This window comes from Botryllus schlosseri, chromosome 9, assembly GCF_051294905.1.
Source record: "Botryllus schlosseri isolate E-star chromosome 9, Bs_hap1, whole genome shotgun sequence".
In the NCBI taxonomy this organism is placed as follows: domain Eukaryota; kingdom Metazoa; phylum Chordata; class Ascidiacea; order Stolidobranchia; family Styelidae; genus Botryllus; species Botryllus schlosseri.
Genome location: NC_137244.1, coordinates 21,935,568 through 21,952,215, shown reverse-complemented (window position 1 = coordinate 21,952,215; position 16,648 = coordinate 21,935,568). Strand labels below are relative to the sequence as shown.

The window sequence follows — 16,648 nt, the reverse complement described above, 5'->3', positions numbered from 1 at the left end:
CGCAAACAGTTTGAAACGACCTCGTTCTGACTCTGAAAGTAGCGATGCTACAACCGATGATTTTTGCAAACATGATTCCCTTGGTCATTGTGAACATAATCTTGTGGCGGACACTGATAGTTTTAGGTGAAACTTTGTTTACAATCTGTGGGTGTTTACGAAATGGTGTAACTAAAACATTTTAGTAACAATATTTGCTGATATCTGTGTCTTGTTTTTACAGATGGCTAGTGATTACATAATAGCTGTTCTGGAGCAAACAGATCTGACTCGGTTACACGAAAAGACACTTGTACAACGTCGTGATCATGTCCACTTCGTGGAGCTGTATTTGAAAGGAGAGATATCGCATGAATTATACGAACAACACGTATCGAGACAACATAAAGATTTGAAAGAGTGTTCAAAAGGTGAGATCTATAGTTGTTATAGTAACGCTGTTAGATTTTAAAGCGCTATGAACGTATTATGAATCCTCTTATGTGATTTATTATTTTACAGATTGGGATCAGTTGCTTGACGACTTGAATAAAGCGTTCGTAACACTACAACTTCCACTGACGAAATTACGAGGGACAGACGAAGATTTCATAGCCCGGGGAAAATTGTTAAATCGAACTCTACTGGGTTTATATATTCCACTAGAACAAGATGACTACAACAGTGGATATTCCCAACCTTGTTGATATATAAACACATGCACTTTATCGAGTTTCAATAAACAACAAATGATGGAATTGATCCACCCATTCGCGTGTATTGTGAGTGGTCCTTCAAGAAGTGGGAAGACTACTTTCGTTGCCAAGCTGATTAGACATGCGACATCAATGATTAAACCTAGTGTGTCCAGGGTCGTATATTGTTACAATAATTATCAGGAGGTTTTCAAGACGATGCATAACGTAGAATTCCACGCTGGTCTAGATATTTTAGAAGAGTTGAAGGTTTGCTCTGAAGACACCTTGATTATAGTGGATGATTTCATGACTGAGACAGCGAAAATTGCAGACTACTTTACAAGATTTTCTCATCATTCAGCCAAGTCAATTTGCTATATCACACAGAACCTGTATCACAAGGGTAAAGGAGCACGTGACTTGAGTCTCTCGAGCTCGTATATGGTGATTTTCAAGAATCCGCGCGACCAACAGCAGATCAGTTTTCTTGGTCGACAAATGTATCCAAACTCTAGATTTTTAACAGAGGCTTATCGTGACGCTGCTAGACAACCTCATAGTTATTTATTCCTCGATCTCACGCAAGAAGCACCTGAAAATCGACGCGTTATGACCAATATATTCCCTGGTGAAACCATGGTGGTTTATAGCCCGATGGTATAAATAGCCAGACGCAGAGCCGACTTTAAACTCAAAATGACCAAGGTACCAGCTCGGACACGGCGGCATATTCCCACACTAGAGTTCCTACATAAAAGTAAACCCGAGATACGCAAGCAAATTATATCGGGGGCCAGCAAAGAATTGATCGAGTGTATATGCGATTGTACAAAGAACATTTTAAACGGCAACATCCCTCTTTCAAAGTATAAAAGAAAGCGACTATCAGCTCATAAATGTAGTTTACGTCGACTTGTCAGGAAAGACATCCCTATTCGACATAAAAAACGTATGGTCAACCAGAATGGGGGTATGTTTATGACTCTATTATCAAGCATCCTACCCGTCGTCACTGGTTTACTCGGTAATCTTTTCAAAAAATGACTTCTTTTAAAAAAATCTTCATAAATCCGAGCCCGATCAACGGAGCTGACGTTCAGAAATTGAATTTGGATATCGACAAATGTATGAGCGACATATTACAGATGAACATACCCCAAGAACGAAAATTAGCCTTATATAACGACGCACTAAATCGTTATCAAACAAAACACGACACACTGAATCAACCGATGAAAATCGATATATCAGAACAAAGGAATCTATTTTCGGCTAGTGAGTTGGACGCACTGCGACGCCTGATCAAGGGTGAACCATCAAGGATTCCTATACCATCACCGAGTAGCCAACGAAGCAAAGTAAAGACTCAGCATGCCCCGACGAAAAGCGGTCGTACACCCAAGACCCCGAGACGATACGGATGGGAGCCATACTAAGTATTTCACACCAGGGCTCCCTGGTAGTTACCGCGGTGCATACGTATTCTCTAGAGGGCGGAATAGAACCAAAGTCAAGGAGTTTCTTTCGAGCAAGGACGCGTACACGAAACATTTTCCATATCGAAAGAAATTTAAGAGACCTAGAGTGATTACGTCCGGTCTTGGTGTTCAGTATCAAACCGATCTCATGCATATGCAAAACCTTTCAAAAGAAAACGATAATTTTAAATATGTGTTGGTGACGATCGATTGTTTCAGCCGATTTTTATATCTGTATCCGCTCAAGAACAAAACCTCGCAAGGTATTATTCGTGGATTCAAGGAAATATTTAAGGATCGTATACCTCATGTTATTCAAAGTGATCAGGGTTCTGAGTTTACTAACCGTGCGTTTCAGACTTTCTTGAAAGATAACAATGTGCGACATTTTCATACAAATAGTGAACTGAAAGCATCGATATGCGAGCGTGTTATTCGTACTGTGAAGCAAGTATTATACCGTTATTTCACGCATAATAAGACTTTGAATTATGTCAATGTCCTGTCCGAGATATGCCAGGGGTATAACACTACTTTTCACGTGGCTATAGGGTGTCCTCCAGCGGATGTTAATTATTCAAATCAAGAACAAATTTTCCATAGGTTATACGGTGACATGACCCCTAAAAAACCCAAACTAACTATCGGCACACCGGTCAGGGTTTCGAAATCACGTGGTAATTTTGTAAAAAGTGCCTTGGCGAGTTGGACCGAAGAAATCTTTTTCGTATCTCAATGTCGTAAAGGTGACCCTCCTACTTATCAGTTGAAAGACTACCACGGCGAAGTTATAGACGGTAGATTCCAACGTGAAGAATTACAACCAATAACTAAAAATAATAATATTTATAATATCGAGAAAATCCTGTCTACTCGCAAGAAAGGAAAGAAAACGCAATATCTTGTAAAATGGTTGGGTTACCCGTCTAAATTTAATTCCTGGGTCTCGGATTTGTATAAATAGACGCTGAAAATGTTGTTCAACCAAACTATGGATTCCGATTCCGTCTCATCTCGCATGGGTCAAGTCTCGAACAGTCTGAAAAACCAGATTGTGTTTATTGTACAGATTTGTATGTTAGTGTGTGTAATCGTGTTTTCATTATATCAAATTTCTGTCGGGGTGGATCGTGAAATATATTTAACGCTACTGTCTTCTTCACTTGGGTATTTATTACCGAATCCATCACCTCATCGTATATGTTGAAAGAAACAATAAAATGTTGTTGACTCTACCTTCGAATGCGAGTTTGGATAAATTTCCGAATACTAGCACAGATTTTCAAACGGAACTTTACAAAGAATTAGAAATGAATCGCCATGAGCTAGGATTATGTGAGCTGACCTTCCCCCATGATTTTCAACCACGAATTGAAGTGACAGCGAAAAGTATCGGTTTTGGATTTGTCGATGCGAATGGATACAGCGATCGGTATTATATTCCCGAAGGTTCGTATTACAGCATCGGTGAAATGTTAGAATCGTACGAGAAATATTACATGGGGGACATTTTCATTTTACAAGGATTCGGAGACTTTAGAATCACATTCAGAAGATTAGTCACGAGTAAAAAAAGACACAAGCGGGGTGTACCCATAAATACCGACACCGCAGACTCTAGCGCCAAACACATACCCCATACCACACATGATTCACCCGAGCCTTACGGATTGATACCACTTGGTTCTGTGTTGGATATAATAACATTTAGACGCGTTGTATCTCGTCGCCGTGGAGTGGTAGAATTTATCTTTACACCCGCGATAAAGTTGGAACGGATTGATAAGGTTTATGTGTATTGTGATCTGATACAACCAAGACCACACGGTAACAAGCTGCAACAACTTTTACGGGTGGTTACTGTAACCGCTAAACCGAATGAAAACCAAATCAACATATTCCCAAAACCATACTTCTTTGCTTTAGCGAAAAACAATTTTAGAACAATACGAATTTATCTACGTGATGCGGCTGGGAACCCCATTAAATTTCGAAAAGCACCAGTGACAGTAACCCTACGCTTCCGTCGTAGAGCTGTTGATTCAATATGAGTTACATCACGTTGTCTGGCACCCAGGGTGAATTTTCAGTGGTGTTACCGAATGAAATTATTTGTAATGAACTCGCGTTGATGGATATGAGTTTTGTCAGTGAATCTCTTGATCGAATTATAATCAATCATGATCAAGCACTCTGGGAGCTGCATAATGAGAAAGACCGAATAGTAGATGCGTACCTAACACCACTTGGGAATTATGCAAACAACCTCGAGTTGACGCGAAGAATATTATCTGAAAGTTTCAAACACTGTTTCACCGAAAGAATCAACGATGAACTTTTCCGAATTCGTTACTCGAAACGTATCACACTCCACCCCACGGCCATATTCACGAATTATTTCAGTGTAGTTGATCAAGTGTCGACACCAGTATGTAATGTCACGTCGATCAAACCTAAACCAACTCAACCCCACCTCAGATATCTTTTTGTGTATGTCAATGTACTACGACATCATCCGGTGGGTGATTATATGAGTCAATTGCTTCGTGTGATCCAAGTAAATAACGAGACGTGTATGAGACAAGAAGTTGTATATGAAAAACCGTTTTATTTCCCAGTGTCGATTAACCACGGCCGCGATATAAAAATCACCATCCGAGACCAATACGGTCAGTTAGTACATGATATAGAGACCACATTGACACTCCACGCACGATGAAAATAGTGACGTTAACCACCTCTATGCTTGGTGTTGATTTTGAACACAGACTACTCACCATCAACAACACCCCGACGAGATATTGTGAATTAGCCCTCATGGAGATCGATTTCACTTTAACCGAACCGGCGATTGGTCAATATTTGTTTGTGTATTGCGATATTATTCACCCTCACTTACTTGGAGATACGTTAGCGCGTTTATTACGAGTTATACCGCTGACACCTGGTGATGTCGCGCATAATTGGATAGCGACAAATCCGTATTATTTCCCTGTTTCAAAAGATGTTGTAGATTCTGTATGTCTTTACCTCAGGGATGAGTTTGGGGAACCTATAAATATAATAAGTCGTTCATTGCGAGCTACATTTAACATTAGGAAGCGATTATGAAAGTTGTTTTCACGTGTGATCATCATTCTGTCCATCGTCATTATAACCAGACAGGTGATGGTTATGGATATTTTAGTGGTGGAGTTCAAGCCGGTTCGGGTATCGGGAGTTTGTTTAAATCACTCGGTCGTTTAGTGACACCTATTGCGAAATACGCCGGCGGTCAATTGTTACGGACTGGAGGTGAAATAGCGAGAGATCTATTACGGGGTAACTCGATCAAGTCTAGTGTTGTCAAGAGAAGTAAACAAGCTGGTGGTCGAGTGATTGATAAAATTTTAACCCCAAAAGCTATAAAAAGGAAAAAAACAAAGTCAAAGAACACTTCATCCAAACGTCGTCGTAAACAACAGGATATATTCGACTAAGAACTATGTTGATGCACGCAGGTTCCCGAGAATGTCATAACTCCGGATTAAACATATTTAGTATACCCCACACACAAACCAGTATTGAGGAATCGCAATATGTCGTCGTCAAACCCCATAGTTTAGGTAATGTCATGGAAGTACAATTACCAAGGACGGATCGATATATGGATCTACAAAACACATTCTTGAGATTACGTTTGAAGCTCACTAAACGCGATGGAACTGATTTAGCAAACGATACACAAGTGGGTCTGGTCAATAACATGTTGGATTCTCTTTTCAAACAAATCGATGTAACTATTTCAAACGAGGTTATCACAAATTCGGATAATTGTCATGCCTACAAAGCTTATATCTCTCGGTTGTTGAATGATACTCACGGCGCCTCGGAGAGTTTCGTGCAAGGACAAGGTTTTTATAAAGATGTCGCTGGATCTATGGATGTTCTTGGTGCAGCGAATACTGGATATGTTAAACGAAAAGACCTTACCAAAAACAGCACTCCGTTAGAGTTGATCGGAAAAATTCGAATGGGTCTTTTTGAACAGTCTAGATGTATGTTGGATAATGTCGACATGAAATTAAAATTTACACGTAACGAAGATAATTTCTGTCTGCTTGGTGATGCGGCAGATGTACAAATTGTTTTACTCGAAATGGAGGTGTATGTCAAACAGATGAAGATCGCTGAAAGTGTAAGCTTAGCACACAAGTCTGTGTTACAGAAGAATACTGCCAAGTATCCCTGGATACGCTTACAAATGTCGACTCATACATTCGCCGCGGGTTTATCGAAAATTGATAGAGAGTTAGTTAGCGGCACCATGCCAAAGAAGATCGTAATTGGTTTAGTCGAGACTACGACGTTTAACGGTGTTCGGACCAAAAACCCATTCAACTTTAAACACTTTGATGTTCAAAATCTTTCATTAAGTGTGGATGGGCGTCAAATTAACGGACGCGAATTTCATTTCGATTTTGATAAACATGGTGGGCTCGAAGGATATATGACACTATTCTCTCAGACAGGTCGCTGGGAATCCGAGGCACCTTTAAATATTTCACGCAAAGATTATGTCAACGGATACACTCTTTTTGTGTTTGATTTGACACCCGATAATAGTTTGGGATGTTATCAACTTCATAAGACAGGAACTGTGCATCTGGTTTTGACTACATCGAAGCCGTTACCAACCTCCGTAACCTTGTTATGTTTGAAGGAGTTTCAACATCTTCTACAACTGAATCAAAAAAGACAAGTCGTCGAAATATGAATACGTCTGAGATCAATGATATTCTCTATAACCACCCTGACACACAGAGTCTATATCTAGGAACTTATCCAGTAGACCAGTTACCGAAGAAACCAATTAGCGGAAAATTCGCTATCATCATTAATTACGACGAGTCGAGTTTGCCTGGGTCTCACTGGGTGTCTATATACAGAGATGACGATACTCATTTTCATGATTCGCTAGGTTTCGGACCGCTAAAACCTCAGATAATCGAATTCCTGGAGCCGGATGAATTTTCTGTGACTGGGAAACAGTTACAGAGTAAAACTTCGGATGTGTGTGGAGATCATGCTATCGCATTCTTGATAAAAAGAGCTCAAGGGTTTTCAACCGAGGAATACTTGGATAATTTTGGCGATGATAAAAAAGTGAATGATACGATTGTACGTGCTTTTGTGAAGAGTTTGATTTCAGAGTAATAAACGAATGTGTAAATGTGTATACTTGTGATTCTTGTTGCGACTGTGAACAGCAGACTATTCTATAGGTGCGAAACAGCGAATAAGCCGAAAGTATTATCCAGGTGGCAATCAATAGCGAGGAAAGAGAACACGATCGGTCATTTGACACGACTAAACTACGACATCATATATCATAATTTACGATCAAACTATTTCACACTGACCGGTCTAGTGTAATAATCGATAGTAGCACACAACTGCACGGAAACAATTCAGCGCGCAGGTCATTCGAAATATAGGTCGCACTGCTTAATCCTCACAACAAGCCACGTTTCCGTCCGCGCGGTTATTGTTGGTGACTCGTACATATTCAACACCGCGCGAGAGATGCCTATACTCGAGTGTACGACATGCCGCCACGAGTTTCCATGCGATGTGCGAGAAATGCCTATATCTAAAAGTGCGACATGCCACCACGAGTTTTCCATGCGATGTGCGAGAGATGCCTATATCTAAAAGTGCGACATGCGAGCGCACCCATAAGAATCAATGGCGATGTGCGACCGAGAGGGGGTTCTAAAAGCGCGATATGCCACCCCGGGTTTCCAGGCGACATGCCACCCCGCCCATAAGAGCCCCATTACGAATCGCGACCGATCTACTATACTACTCACGCTACTCATCTGCACATCCGTGAGAATATAAATGCATATTGCATATACTATATTCATTCGATTGAAATCATACAAGAGGGTTCGTAAAGGAGCACTGCGCAATATAAGCACTGAGCCGTCTAAGAAACAGAAATACGTTGCTATTAACCCTTTTGAAGGGGGGGGGGGGGGGCATATTTTGCAGAACTGACCATCACTTTTCAAATTCATACCGTGACCTCACCGAGACTTGAATATGGTCTGTTCCAGTTTAAAAGTGAGCAGTGTATAGCCCTCTACCGTTTCCGCCATCGATCGACACCCTATGACATGCCTAGTTTTTTTTTTATAAGACTGAATAAACAAAAATTTTCTCATCAGACAGTCGACGAGCATGTCCACATTCAAGTCGAAATACAAACAATTACTACTAAATAAATACAGTCCATCCTCAAGATTACCGGACCACGACTGACCTATCGATCTCGCTTCCCATGACATGCCGCCCTATTTCTTGTCGCATTCTTTTTCTATACTATCTTCTTTACTTTCATTCAGTGTGCATGCCTCCTCTTTACATCGCCTAGGCCAAGGTGGGTGTCAGATTCCATAGACTACTCCTTGTCGCTTCGACATCTTCCTGTCTTTTCATTGTATCGCATTTTTTGTGGTGTATTGAACTGATAAAATTGCTAATAAACCAATGATGATGATGATAAAAAATCTCTCTCTCCATCTCATTTTCCATGGCTGACCCCCAGGATGGCGTCAGAGAGTGAAAAATGATGCTTCGTTGCGTAGCCTCCGTTGCCAGGTTTCGAACAAGCCGTCAACCATGGCCGTAAACCGCGCGGCTCTCCAGATATCGAAAAATCAAAAATACATGAAAAATTTACATATGGGCGTGGTCAGTGAGTGGTCATAATGGTCAAGTTCCGGATAATACCAAATCGGACCCCTACTGCCTAGTTTATTACATGAAACCACGAAGAATACTTTCTCTTGTCATATCCAACCATTTGCAGGCATAGTAAACCAGTTTATGACTCATATTCCGTCATAAACTTGGACTTGAACTTGACCATGCTCTTGAAAATCACCGAAGCGTGACCACAATTAACAAACCCCCTCAGAAAACTCCCCAGAACCCAGACTGGAATCAGTGGTTGTTTTCGACAACATGTTGTGCGTGACAGACGGATTTCTCGCGTGATTCGAACATTTCATCCGCGTGACGGAAGCATTTTTCGCTCTGATTCAATACTGAATTACTTATTAAACGACACAATGTGCTAAAATAGACCTGATATACTCAGGACTAGGGTTACGCCGTTGCGCAAATGCCACGCTTGCTTGCGTTCATTGTTAAGCGCAAGCGCCTTATTCTGGATCTGGACTCTGGTTGTGGTATTGCTTTGTGACGTCAGCATACTTCATTAATCGGCGTGATCAGATGTAAATGCTCGCGTGACGTTGCGCGTGCCATTGCCACCGATTCCACTCTGGCCCAGAACAAGGTTTGATGTTCGAAACGATGAAAAGTTGCACGGAATACCGTACAAGTTGACTTCTGATGTTCTGGCAGAATTTTCGACAATATTTCCCACTCGGAAAATACCTGGAAATTTTAGGTGATAACCATTTTTATCGGGTTTACGTAAAAAAATTTTAGTTGCGAACCAAAATTTTTGAGTAAGGTACCAAATGAATTGGAAAAATCTCAGCTTTCCAAAAAACCAAGGACCTGATGCCTACGGTGTGTCAACATGGATAAATCGGTCACAGAGACATGCCATATCAGATATGATACACCCCCTTCGAGATAGTGTAATGGTTATGCGTCCGGCTTCTCGAGCGGTAGGTCGTGGGTTCGATCCCCGGCCGGGTCATACCAAAGACTGGGAAAAAGGTATCCGCAGCTATCCTGCTAGGCGCTCAGCAATCACGGATAGCATGGAGGAGAAAAAAAACGGGGGCGCAGACTAGATGACCTCATGGGGCCGTATCGCAACTCCGTCGCTAAAGCATCTCGATGGTGCAGGCGAAAAAGAATATCATATCTCTCTCTCTCTCTCTCTCTACTACTACGGAAACGTAAGCTGTGATTATTTTTTGCGGTCAATTTATTTGTGATGTAACAATGGAGTGAAACGTACTATAAGTGAATGACTGGTTGCTCTCACAAGTGTCACCGGCGTATCGCGAATAATCCGAATACACACATTATGCATTGATTTAGTCGACATCATTTTCTTATTGCTGAGTTGAAATTTACTCGTAAATTTTGCTCCGAGTCACGAGTCAATCAGCATTTCAGAAGCGCCTAGTCAAGTCAAGTCATTTTGCAAATTGACTCGAGTCAAGTCAAGTCATGCGAAAAAGTTGACTCGAGTCATCCCAACACTGGAAACAATACATTAATCGCGTATTTATTCACCTATACAAGGAATAAATCGTATTTTATGTAAACTTTCCGTTTAAAGCATATAGACCAAAACGGTTTTAATGAATTTATTAACGTAATGTACTCCAATAGCTGTTGAAGTCAATGAGACATCTGTGGTTAATGAAAGTTGTCCACAAGTTCTTGGAACTCTGGCTTAATGTCGGATGTAGAAACCCTTAGTAAAGACTGCACGTAAACCTCAGTTAGAATGGGACGCAGAGCCATTTTTCTCAGGTTGGAAAATTTTGATTCATTCAGTGACGCATAAAATTTGTCCATGCTTTGAGATTGGAATTTTTCTTTCAGGGTAGAAACTGTCTGCGGGCAGCTCAAAATCCCGTCGCGGACCGTAAGTTGCCCGCCCCTGATATATATCATTATTTCAATGTAGGCCTAAGCAGGACCGCAGCAATGCTTTGTGAGCCTCCTCCCAGAAACGTTAGTAGTATTGGGCCCGCCAAAAGGCCATAAGTCAAACTTCTGAGGTGATTCGCCCACGGTTGTAACCAAGTCACGAGGCACCGAGTCACAAGTCAATATCAGTTATTATAGTTTTGACTCGAGTCAAGTCGAGTCATTTTCAATTCACCACCGAGTCAAGTCCGAGTCCAAGTCAGCGAAAATAGGGTCGAGTCTGAGTCACGGTATTATGACTCAAGTCGAATCCAAGTCATTGTATTGACTGCTCAGATTCCTGTTAATGTCTTGTTAAACCCACCTTTATATAACTCTGTTTGGTCATATCGAATGGTTCAAATTTATAATATACTAATTTTCCTCACTTTTAGCAGTTTCTGGTCGCATTTTCAAGTACCAGTACCTATAGACGAAGTCCCAATAGTGTGGTTACTTTACTATTCTTCGAAATTACAATGAGATGTCGGTCTTGGCGGTCCGCGTCTCGAGTCATATAACTTGGCTCGAGTCGTGCACAATGACTCGAGTCCAAGTCGAATCAATACACAAATTGACTCGAGTCGAGTCATTTCCGTATTTTGAGAAAATGACCCGAGTCAAGTCGAGTCATCAGAAAAACGTGACTCGAGTTTGACTCGAGTCGACTCATGACTCGAGTCATCACAACCCTGGATTCGCCCCCCGGATTCCCCTTCGCGTCGGTCGACAATACCAGAAATGCACGTTTGGGTGTTTTTTAGGGCACCCATATCGGCTACCTTTTTCTGTAGTCGCGCGATGAGCTAAAAAATCATATTCAGGATTGAATTTCGTCTATAATATTGGTAATTATACATAGATTGCAATTAATCATTCACCTTCTCTCAGCCCACGTGATCATATCTACCGGTAGAGCTGAGGAAGGTGGTGACTTCAAATAGCAAGCCCAAGTCTATTCCGCGCCGGCCACCTAAGCGCCTATATGAACCATATATCTTGATGCTTTCAGCCAACATGGGGATGTGATTTTTGGCCAAGGTGGTATTTGGTAACACACTTTGCGAGGTCGCATGTGGGCCAAAACTTCCTAAGTCTTGGTGTGTCGTGGAGCGGTAATGGCCGGTACCGAAATATGTCTATTTTTATAAATGATGCGCGAAGAGAATTTTGAAGTTGTATCAATTTCCCACAAAATACTCTGTAATTTATGTTGATTTTCAAAATCCCAATTTGGGGGTGCGGCAGTTAGGGTCCTGGACCTAAGTATATATATCGCCACTAGTCATTATACCGGCACCGTAGTAGGCTCCCATACTCACCAATTTCACGTCTCACAAGTCACAACCTTTGTCAAAGCATGGAAAATGCAACTATACTTCACACGATATATTCTTCCCTATTGCGGGCCACAATGGTATATATCGTTGGGGGCAACGATTAACCTGAATTTTGCAATATAAAACCTGAATTAGTACCGGGAAATGGACAAAATCTGCAAAGCGTTCAAATAATACCAGAGGTGGTCAGTAACGAAGTACTTCTACTTTTTGAAGTACTTGAAGTAGATTTTTCCTATACTTACACTACTTTTTAAGTAGTTATGAATTTAGACTACTTCTACTTCTACTTGACAGTTTTCAGTTTTGTAGGCAAAAATAAGCGTAAAATACCTACTTACTTACTTACTTACTTGTGAACCACCACTCCTACTTCTACTTGAGTAGAAATTCTGGCGTTACTTCTACTTCTACTTGAGTAGCAACGTTGACTACTTTGACCACCTCTGAATAATACCCATGTGTTAAATAAATATCACTACAAACCCAATTCAGTTACTTCTGTCATATCCACGGACTGGGATCAAAGCACCAGTGATTAATATACTGACGGCGTCTCTCCAAGCGGTGTCACTTTTTTCGGTATTCGAAAAATTGTTGACAAACGAAAATGATAAACTGTAATTAGGACATGTTGTGAATCTTTGCCGGCGAAATTTTGTTATTCCAAGATATATCAATCCCTTTGTTGTCTTTATTTGGATCCGCTTGTTTGTGTGAACAAATATTTTTGCACAACGCAGTTGACTTACGGAAGATCATTCTAAACAAGTGTTCCACTTCAAGTCTCATGCACAAACCAAACAGACCAAATGTTTGGCAGACGAGTTGTGGATATTTTTACATTTGGCACGCTGCATACAGAAGGTTGCCGACCCCTTGATTCTAGACGTGAGTCTAGCCAGAGTTGAGCAGTGTTAATATTTCGTGCGGGCAAATAGTAACTTTTCTTAAATTACATGGGTCGCTACGAATTTAGAGCAATCATTTTTAGATCGCAGCGAAAAGTATTTGGTAGGTTTTGGTGTAGACTACATGGCGACAGCTACCAAGTATTCAAGGTGTTGTTTGTTTTAGCGTAATTACCGATGTGATTGTGACTCATGAAACGCGCATGTGGTTCCAGACGTAGGCTACGCTTTGACGTAAAATTTAATTCGACAATATTACCCAAACTGGGTGAATTTCACATTCTCAACCCATTTGCCTATAGTCTCGCCAATTTGCTCCTTGCATCACGATTGTAGTGAAGTGACTTAAGTATTTCCCAACCAGTATAACCATCCAGTATCGGAATTTGAAATGGTGACAATAATGCAAAAATAAATTGAATTGTACCAAGGCGGATTATGTAATGACGACACTGGTTTAGATTGCGGCTCTGAAATGAATATATGACCTGCATGAATGGATAATGGTAGGCCTACTTATGAGAGTTCATAAATTTATGTATGGCATAATTCCAACATCACTCAAGTTGCACACAGCTTAACGTCTATATATAGGCCGTTCCTACATCGTTCACGATTTTTCCATATTCAAAAAATAAGTCATTGCCAAAATTTACCAAAATGTACTTTTTCGGAGAGATAAATCGAAGACATGGGTAATTCCCATTCTAAACATTGCCAATTTCCTCGCTACCTGTTGACGGACTGGATTTCGATAATTGCGTGACGCTTTCAGAGATCACGAGGTAGCCTACCTAAACTAAATGTAATGACTGACAATCAGATTGTGGCGTTATTCCAGCGAAGTCGGCTGCAAACGGAGTTTATATGACGCTAATATTGCTCGAAGGTGGCATTGAGTGTCGTGTACAATATTTGTTAAGCATTGGGTTGGATTGCAAAACTGAGTCGGCTTATTCATATACTTAATTCCTTATATCTGATGCAATACCGTATCTTATAATTGCGTTGGTGTTCGATGCAATGCATTCTCACATGATTTATACGTCGTCATTAAAAATACGTTGTATCATTACAAAGCCGTACTGGCTAATGGGGTTGCAATGCTATTTCAATGCCGCATGCAGATTTTTTCCATATTGTGTAATGTCAGTGGTTGAATAACAGTAGACTAGATTTTTGGTTGGTGATGTGCAATAAGAGGTATGCGGGGTTCTGAGATATAGCGTCAAGATTTACAGATGGCGCGATTAAAAAGTTAAGGCAGCAGACATTCTGGATTTCATTCGTATCAGTATTTTAAAACATCATCAGGCTGCTATATTACGAAAGGCAAGAATTGGTGACAAGCAAGTCTCAGGACCCAATCGCAGGTTATTGTAGAGCATAGACCGTTCGAGAGAGATGAAATCTGATATTTCAACGCATTATACCTGTTCCGTTTAGAATAAGGTTTCACATAATTAGTTATTAATTATTTATGCTAACAAATCAAAAAGGTGGTCGCTCTTTTTGCCAAGCACCAGCGACGTTACACGATGGAGACTAATGCCGATGGCTACCACGCGTGGGCGGTATATGTTATCTGCGAAACACTCACTTCGACCCTTCTGATCGTTACCATCTATCTGTTGGGGTGCTTGATTATGCATGGCGTTAGAAAGAACAAGTGGAAGAGAAACAGAAAATCCGATGTCAACGGTTGCTTTATTTACACTGCAGCCATTGTCGCGGTAAGCCTCACAATACCGAGATTGATAATAAATCAAGTGATCTTCAATGTCATGAAGATTGCCGGAGCATCTGAATCGTGTGAATTAATCATGGACATCGGAAATGCTTCTTATTTTGGTGCCATGTATCCTCTGTATATCTTCCTTTGGCTGCGACAGAAGACGCTGTATAGTCACCCTGCGATGAAAAGATTGGCTGGGAAGTGTATCGGCGTGTTTAGTTGGATTACGGTGTTCGGATTGTCTGTCGCTGGTATAGGTGTCGCGCTTTTGTTTGTTGTTCCTGATCATTATACCAGCAGCGTTGAAGGATGTATTTTGACTGCCACGGTTGTAAACTCATCGTTGTCGGATGAATTCTCATTTTACGGAAGTTACTACGCACTCGTAATGCTGCTCATAATTGCCCAAGTCGCCTTGCTGAGTTTGTTCATTTACCCAATGCTTAGAAGCAATGCCATTCAAAAAGAGAACCGTACGTCAAGACAGTCCTCTAAAATTAGTCTACCCACGAGTTCAGAGGAAACAGTGTTTTCTGCTAATGGAGGAACGAAGAAATGGCTTGTTTCAATGCGGCAGATGAGTCGCAAGCTTTCATCATCTTCCGGCGGAAGGACGAATACGCTTCAGAGAACCATAAAACGGTCTATTGCATGCGCCGCCATTTCTATGATATCAGACATTATAGCCATGGCGATTGTGTCCTTCATCGTACCAAAGACTGAGTCTCGCGCACTCTCTAATACCGTTTACGACATCGGTACCCTGATCAGTGTGTTTTGCGTGTTGGGGACATTTGAGAGCTACTCGACAATTTTAACAGTCTTTTGCAGACGTCCGTCTGCTACAGAAACTAGTTCTACCGTCAGCGAAGACAGTCGCGGTGTATATAGTGATAAATTTCATTCCGTTTCGCGGCAGGAATCCTACGATTAACGCTCTATTCCTGAAATATACGGAATCGCAGCACGTCGCTTCTGTGCTCGAGCAGTATGCTACATTTTGTGAAAATATTCGTTCCTAACTGTAATAAATTATTTTATGATTGCATCTATATTTACATGAATGCCGCGTGAGTAAAGTATACTGTGTGTTGTGTTGTTTGTATGAGGCAAAGCAATGAGAGCTTCATTGTTTTGTTATATACGATGTTGTGATAGGCATCGCACTGGCCGGATCTAGTGTGATCTGACTTAATTAGTTCCGGATTCGATGTCTCAGAGGTGAAACTATCTTGTGGTATGCTTCAAATTTGGCCACGGTAAATTACGTAATTGTCGATGAACAGATCTTGTGATATCCTTTGAAGGTGGTATCGATGAGCGATGTATAAATGTGATCTGCACGTTTTCTTCACTGTGGCACGCAAGTTTCTGGAATGCATCTTTTGTAGAGATTCACAATGTAATGCAACATGCTTACTCGTGTATTGCAGCAGTGGAAATTTACATTCGTTTAGCCCTTTGCATAGGGTTGAAATTTATGACTACCGGATATCCGACTTCTGACCAGATATATTTGAATTTTTTCTATGTTGAATACAAAAATGTAGCGCTTATCGCCTTAACGGTTTGCTGCGCAACGATAATTGTAGAATTGTATGAAGACGGCTGACTGTGAATGGAGTTCAATCAGTGGCTCCCACAATGCCAGAGCCCCTTGGGTAATGTTCCCTCTAAGCTTCGCGCGTGCGCAATTGCACACTGCTGGAACGGTCTCTACGCACAGAAAATGTAAGCTGCGCAGTGCGCACAAGAAAAAATCCGATATGAATTGAAAATAAAATAAGCGCATTATATTTCATTCTGCGCTATTTTTCATTGTGAGTCAGTGGGCGAA

At 41.1% G+C, this 16,648-nt stretch overlaps 1 protein-coding gene and 1 long non-coding RNA gene across 2 annotated transcripts; both read left to right on the top strand.

Annotated features, from left to right (window-relative positions):
* The first annotated feature begins 297 nt into the window (after positions 1 to 297).
* LOC145446456 (uncharacterized) lies at positions 298 to 749 on the top strand. Its single transcript, XR_013917290.1, has 2 exons — positions 298 to 410; positions 502 to 749. It is a non-coding gene; the product is annotated as an uncharacterized LOC145446456 (long non-coding RNA).
* Positions 750 to 14,225: 13,476 nt separating this feature from the next.
* LOC145447077 (uncharacterized) lies at positions 14,226 to 16,397 on the top strand. Its single transcript, XM_080325499.1, has one exon. The coding sequence runs from the start codon at positions 14,615 to 14,617 to the stop codon at positions 15,743 to 15,745; it is 1,131 nt and encodes a 376-aa protein (XP_080181625.1). The 5' UTR covers positions 14,226 to 14,614; the 3' UTR covers positions 15,746 to 16,397.
* The last annotated feature ends 251 nt before the right edge of the window (positions 16,398 to 16,648 follow it).